The following is a 6,984-nucleotide window of genomic DNA, read 5'->3' on the forward strand; positions in this document are numbered from 1 at the left end:
GACATAGAAACAGAAGAGAAGATACATGAGTGGTTAATATATCAGTAGATTTATTACTACCGAGTCTTCCTGGATTACAAACTATGTATTGGCATAAATCTGCTGTGTAGCGAATCCCACCGTGGATTAGGCAGTGAAACAGGAAAGAGAAATTAAGAGAAAGAGAAAAGTAATTAAAAGAAAAAAATTCAGAATTTCATTCAAGAAATAATTCCATTACAAAGCAACGTCCCTAAATACTATCTACAGCTAATTGCCATAACAAGTTTTACTCCTACTACACGTGTCCAACCCTCAGCTTGCGGCGGACTTCATTGAAAATATGATAGACTTGGGACTAAATAACAAAGGCAAATAATAGAGATATATGTCTAAATTTGGACTCATTAACAAGCTTTACAGACTCTCTCAAGTTCAAGAGGTAAGACTTCACAATTATTAATTACAAACCCATCCGTTACACCCTCTGTTCCCATAACAAGCAAGCTAACACAGAATCGCATGGTTCCAGTAGATAACTCCTATTCATGAAATGAAATATCTAATGGACATAAAACTTGCATTGTGGAAAGAGACTGCCATGTCTCTGCAGATATTACATGTGCCTCCACTATAATCAGATATAAGCATCAGTAACATATATTTCAGAAGAGGATAAGAAGTTACTGTACAAAAGACCAATGAAAAAACAACATAGATTTCCTCATTTGTCGGTGAGTACTCACGTATTCCGTGATGTTTCTCCATGAGTTCAAACAAGTACTGATTCTTTCTTATCCATCTTTGCTGCCTGCAATGCGTAAGGACACCCACAAATGCAATTTTATCAGCCAACATCTTTGACCAAGTGGTTGTGGCTTTTGAACTATTTTAAGATCCCATAAACACAGTGTTAAGGATGTGATTAGCAAATTCTTTGCTATCCGTTGGACTCTGACCATCAATGTAATGGCCAATTCGAAAAGCATCACTTGTTACCTGCTCATTGCCATTGGCAATTTCTTTTATAACAAGGTAGCATATTGAACCAACTATAGCCGCAGTGGAGGAACTATCAGCACCACTAGAAAGTGGAAGCAGAAAACCATATGCACGACTTCTTATATAATCCCATAACAAGCAAACAAGTCTCCACATCATAGGAGCTATTCCATCAGCTTCTCAACCTCCCAAAGCAGGGGAACCAACAACAAGAAGTCCACACTTGATATCACTATTGAGATCCATGAAACATTTCAATAAAGAACTTCCCTTGAAATGACTTGCAGGAAAATTTATTTGGCCTTTTGTGCATAGGGAATCAACAAGTGATGTTCCACCACCTCTTATCCAACCACAAAAGCTCCCAAATTCTTCGGACCAGAAATAAAATATGTCACTGAAGAAAAGAAACACAGGATTGCTTAAACTACCATAAAATAGTAATTTTCGATTGCGTTGAGTGCAAACATCACTCGTGTATTCCACATTCCAAGATTTCTGGAAAGACAATAAGCACCTTCAACCATACCAAACTTGGAATACAAATCCATGAAGGAAATTTCCGCAAATATGGATGAATCATGACTGATGTTCACGCACAAAGTACAGAGTGGATGACCTAGCTCACGTAAAGTATAATTCCCATGCTCCTTAATCAAATACTAGACTGTTTAGATCCATCAATAATACCACTAATTTGCAGCAGAGACAACACTATCTCCGGTTTCTCCAAAATTACTTCCTTTACTTCCTCATTTTCTTCATTGTCCTCATTTTCCACTATTGTCTTCTACTACAACCTCATTATCTCCAAAATCAGATCAATTGTCAGCTGCCATATTATCCTCAATCTCATCAACAATAGTGGAACTTCCATATGATTCCGACGAATTGGCTCCAAAATTTTCTCCTATTTCACAGATGCCGACAAAGTCAATAGAGAAACCTCTACTACTTTCAAAGTTTTCATCATCTTTATGTGCTAGGACTTCCCCTCCACAGTCACCATCAATGTGGACCAAATGAGTCTCATAGTCACTGAACATTATTTTAGTATTCCCACAAAATTCAGTTTCTGGCTCAAGACTATTACTAAGAATTGAACCAACATTCTCTTCGCTACCTTCAGGAATTAAAACTTCTAGAGAAATCTGTCTAGCTCTTTACGCTTGTCAAACATCTGATCTCCAACACCTTCAGATTCTAGAGCCCCAATTTTCACATTACTCTCCTTCTCATTCCTTATTACAGAGCCAAGGCGATCACCATCAATTTCGTCCCGTTGAGGACTTTTCTAACATTTGGTCTCCATTATTTCCCAAAACCATCGCATCTTCATCCTCAACTTCTAATGGTTCTTCATCATCCAAATTGTGGTAGAATGAGTCAAACGAAACCACTGAAGAAGGAAAAACAACAAGTTCACAGGTGTGATTGTATGTTAAATCAGTAGTTACCTTGGTGCCAGTGCCTCAATGCTCGATTTGAGCAAGTAATCAGACTCTCTCGTAGTCAATGAAGTTGTAGAATCTCTGCTGATTTAATCATTATGGGAATCCGAATAAGTGTCACTCCATCGACGATAGGCTTCGCAATCACTCCGAAATTGCTCGGACCGACGAATGTTCTCTCGCAACAACGAAAGTATCTCTGCAATAATAGCCTGCTCAATAGTGATTATGTTGGGCTCTGTTGAGATTGGCTGCTCACTTTCCCACTCTCTGAAACATGTAGGGATTTTGTAGATAAGAGTAGTTCTACGAATTCGTCTGACCGTCTTGTTACTAGATAACCTAGTAGTAGCAGGTTGGCGGCCAAGTTCATACTTGAGCTTCTTCCTCTAAGCTTTCTTCTTCCTACCACTGGCACGCCTTTTGTGCAGAGGATCTGTTGAAACGCCCATGGCTGCTGAGATACGCTCAAAGCCATAGGGATTTGGGTGGAAACTGAGATGTGCATTGTAGTAGTGATATGCGTTGTAGTTCCGACGTCACACTATAGAAATCAAAGCCGTATGGATACTGCAGCGAATGATAGTAATATTGTCCGATAATCACGGCGGAATCGGGGCCGAGAAACGTCGGAAACAAGAGAAAGAGAAAAATAATTAAAAGATAAAAATTGAGATTTTACAAAGTAACGTCCCTAAATACTACACGTGTCCAACCCTCAGCTTGCGGAGGACTTCATTGAAAATATGATGGACTAGGGACTAAATAACAAAGGCTAATAATAGAGATATATGTCTAAATTTGGACTCATTCTCATTTGGACTTCCAACTGAGCCGGCCCAATATTAAAGACATCCACGTCTTACTTGGACCGTGACATGCCGATTTTTTAGTTCCTATACACTATTTGAAACTTTGTTACGAAAAATATTTATGTTTTTGAATTTACCCGATCTAAATACAGTTTTGCTATAAAATATATACATTTGTTTAAACTAGAATTATTTATGCGATAGTCTTTCCTATTTAGACGCGGGATTTTGGGATCACTTAGAGATTTTACTGACGCAATCATCGCACCAATTATGAATGTAACATATTTGTAGAATCCTTCTATTACGCAGATTTTAACTGGTTATCATCGCACCATAATCAAGGCAACATATCTGTAGTATCCTTCTATTCTCTGGTTTCCTTTGGTTTTCCATAAACAAAGGTTTTGAACAAAACAATTGTAAATAATTAGCTACAATTGAATTGAATTTCGCGACATAATATCAAAATTAGCGATTATGCTTTAGCTCAATGGTCGGTGGGATAGCGTTGGGAGATACAAAGACTTTGATGTTGATGGAATTGTAATCAATGACGATTCAAATTATAGTCAATTGAATTCCGTAATTGCAGAGCATCTAATGATCGATACCTCCGCAAAAATCATCGAAATCAAATACACTATCAATGAACATTGTCCTACAATGAAAATTAAGAGCGATATGGGAGTTCGAGTGTATATGGAGACGAAAAAGTAAAATAAAAACTTAGGAATGTATTCGTTGTGTATAACAATGCGTGATTTCGATTTAGAATGCAGTATGTTGAATGCGAGCACAATTGCAGGTTTGCTCTATTTTTTCAGTGCTGATATTTTTTTAATTTCAAGTATTTTATAATTTTACTACAAATTATCTATAATTTTACTACATAACAAATATAGTTCAACTGTTATGTCTCTACAAGCATTCTGTCAAATACTGAACACATGAATATACATAGGTCTGAATTACTATACTTTTAATTGAGTGCAGGTTCTTCTGATTATCGTAATACTAACGTGGTACAATTTTCAAGCAATTGTAACACAATTGAAGAAGTATCTGGAACAGTGAAGTTGATTTATATGCAAACATCTCCGGCAATTGTGGAATATGAAATTATCATCATAACAGAACATACACCAAATGTAATTGAAGTAGGCCAAGTTTACCAAGACAAGCAAACAATTGTCAGTGCAATGAAGCACTATTCTGTCATGAATAAATTTCAATTTAGGGTGAAAAGGTCTAGTAAAAGAAGGTAGGAATATTTTATTTGTCAAATTCATAATGTGTATAAGTTGTAGTTTTTTTGTATATAAATTGTTTAAGATAAGTTTTTGTGCATAAATAGCCTCATATTTTATAGCTACAATTTGCATACCATTTTTTGAATTGTTTTTATTCTATAGCTATTGCCTCGTATGTATTGGGGACAATTTTACGTGGCACTTCAGGTCCACCGGCATAAATGAATCAGCATTGTTCAAGGCTCGAAAATTCAACAGCTTGCACACATGCTCTTTGATGGACAACACATACATACAATGCAAACCTACTGCCAAGGTAGTTGGCAGCATGGTGATGCCAAAATATGCGGATCCTAAGACAATATACACACCAAAAGACATACAAACTGACATGTTGTCGGATCATGGTGTGAACTTAACATACATGAAAGCTTGGAGAGCAAAGGAAAAGGCTTTGAAATTTTTGAGAGGTCATCCTGCTGATTCCTATAGTCGTTTGGCAAGTTATTTGTATATTCTGGAGAAGACTTATCCGGGGTCGGTAGTGAAATTGCAGAAAACTAAAGATGGCTATTTCTTGTATGCATTTGTTGCACTTAGTACGTCCATCAACGGTTGGAAGCATTGTAGGCGAGTTGTAGTAGTTGATGGCACTTTATTGAAATTGGCATAGAGGGGAATCATGCTAACAGCTAGCACAATGGATGCATCAGGTAATGTAGATTAATTGTAAAAATATTGTTATAAAGTTGTGTTTTGAGATTGTATTTTTTATATTCTCAAGTTTTTATTACAAAAATTGAATTTCTTTTTGTCACATGTGTGATAGGTAGCATATTACCACTAGCATACACCGTTGTTGATTCAGAAAAAGACGCATCATGGAGGTGGTTTTTTGAGCAATTCAAACATGCATATGGTGAAAAACTAAATATGTGTGTTATTTCAGACCGGAATGAGAGTATCTTGAAGGCAACATCTACTGTTTATATCGGCATGCCACATTATGCTTGCATGTGGCATATTTGGACAAATGTGAGGTCAAAGTTCAAGAATGGTCATCTAAAGTTAAGCGAATTGTACTTTGCCCACGATCATACACGCTTGATGAATTTAATGAACGAATATTAAAGATTGAAGATATCGACACACGTGTTAAAGTATACATATATGATATTAGCTATCACATATGGTCTCGGGTATATGCTATGGTAAACAGAACGTGGACGATGATATCAAACATTGCATAGTCATTTAATGCGGTAACCAAATATGCAAGAGAGCTGCCTGTAGTAGAACTATTAGAGTACATGAGGACTCTTCTTGAACGTTGGACTAATGAAAAGTTATTGAATGCAAAGGGTACGTTCACATACCTTGAGAAAAAATACAACAAAGAGTTGGAGGACAACATGACATTATCGCAGAAGGTGAGAGTAAGTTATAGCCAATAACATCAGATCATTGATTCCATCAAACTAAATATATACTGTTAATTGTAGAAAAGTTGTTGTATAATTATAGTTATTTTGTTTTGTATCTGTTGCTGACAACTTGTTGTGTTTTTGTAATAAAATTATAGGTGAGGGCTTTAACAGATTACATCTATATTGTGATAGATGGTGTGAAGCGCTTCATTGTTTTCCTTCAAAACAAATGATATAGTTGTGGACAATTCCAGCTTAATGAACTCCTTTGTGCACATGCTTTGGCGGCTTTGAAGCACATGAACGATTCTTATGAAAACTATTGTTCTTCTTATTACAAGAGGAAGAGCCTTCTGCAGACTTATGAAATACCAGTAGACCCACTGCCAGACGAAAGCAAATGGAATGTGCCACAACATATAGCTGAAGAAGTTGTAAAGCTACCTACCGGGAAAATGCAGCCAGGGAGACCTAAAAACAAAGATACAAACCATATGATGAAGTAAATGCAAAAAGTGCAAGGTTTCATATGACAACTGCGGAGTAGAAGGGCATAACAAAAGATCTTGTAGGAATGTTCCAAAAAAGAAACAAAAATTGATACAGTATAAAGCATTTTTTTTACTGAGTACTGTTGATGATAATTTGTCCTTTAAGACATATGAAGTTGTATTTGTTCTGTTCTGGAGAATTATAGTTGTGGTGTAAACGTGTTGCTAATTTGAATAAAGATTATCTCATATAATGAATGTTTGCTAAACAGATTTCAACTCTTAATGCAATTGGTTTGTAGTTGTTTTGTTCAAATACTGTGTTTATTTATTACTTCCAGCATTTCCTAACAATACTGCTAAATTGAATAGATTATGTATTTTTGTATAGTAGTTGTAGAAATAATTGTAGTTATATTGTAAAGAAATTATATAGTACCAATATCGAGATCAAATACTAACAACTTTCAACCAAAAAAAAAAGCCACAGATGTTTTCTATTCTATGTAGTAGAATTCTGGACAAAATAATAAAACAAAAGGTAAAACAACTATAGCACAAATCTGCTA

General features: G+C 35.9%; 2 protein-coding genes across 2 annotated transcripts; both read left to right on the top strand.

The window, feature by feature from the left end:
• The first annotated feature begins 4,000 nt into the window (after positions 1–4,000).
• On the top strand, positions 4,001–5,170 carry LOC104098883 (uncharacterized). Its single transcript, XM_009605728.1, has 3 exons — positions 4,001–4,052; positions 4,241–4,508; positions 4,660–5,170. Exons 1-3 carry the CDS (start codon positions 4,001–4,003, stop codon positions 5,168–5,170), a joined length of 831 nt encoding a protein of 276 aa, XP_009604023.1.
• Positions 5,171–5,197: 27 nt separating this feature from the next.
• LOC138907420 (uncharacterized) lies at positions 5,198–6,430 on the top strand. The gene is made up of 5 exons (XM_070198018.1): positions 5,198–5,210; positions 5,327–5,576; positions 5,777–5,927; positions 6,080–6,136; positions 6,179–6,430. The coding sequence occupies exons 1-5, from the start codon at positions 5,198–5,200 to the stop codon at positions 6,428–6,430; spliced, it is 723 nt and encodes a 240-aa protein (XP_070054119.1).
• The last annotated feature ends 554 nt before the right edge of the window (positions 6,431–6,984 follow it).

Source organism: Nicotiana tomentosiformis, chromosome 3 (genome assembly GCF_000390325.3).
Source record: "Nicotiana tomentosiformis chromosome 3, ASM39032v3, whole genome shotgun sequence".
Taxonomy (NCBI): domain Eukaryota; kingdom Viridiplantae; phylum Streptophyta; class Magnoliopsida; order Solanales; family Solanaceae; genus Nicotiana; species Nicotiana tomentosiformis.

Bases quoted from the DNA above. Each gene is read 5' to 3' on its own strand.
- LOC104098883 (XM_009605728.1), top strand. From the start codon at position 4,001: ATGCGTGATTTCGATTTAGAATGCAGTATGTTGAATGCGAGCACAATT. The intron at 4,053-4,240 runs GTTTGCTCTATT...AATTGAGTGCAG, and splicing joins GAATGCGAGCACAATTGCAG to GTTCTTCTGATTATCGTAAT. The intron at 4,509-4,659 runs GTAGGAATATTT...TTTATTCTATAG, and splicing joins AAAAGGTCTAGTAAAAGAAG to CTATTGCCTCGTATGTATTG.
- LOC138907420 (XM_070198018.1), top strand. The intron at 5,577-5,776 runs GTACTTTGCCCA...CAAATATGCAAG, and splicing joins CATCTAAAGTTAAGCGAATT to AGAGCTGCCTGTAGTAGAAC. The intron at 6,137-6,178 runs GTTTTCCTTCAA...GGACAATTCCAG, and splicing joins ATGGTGTGAAGCGCTTCATT to CTTAATGAACTCCTTTGTGC.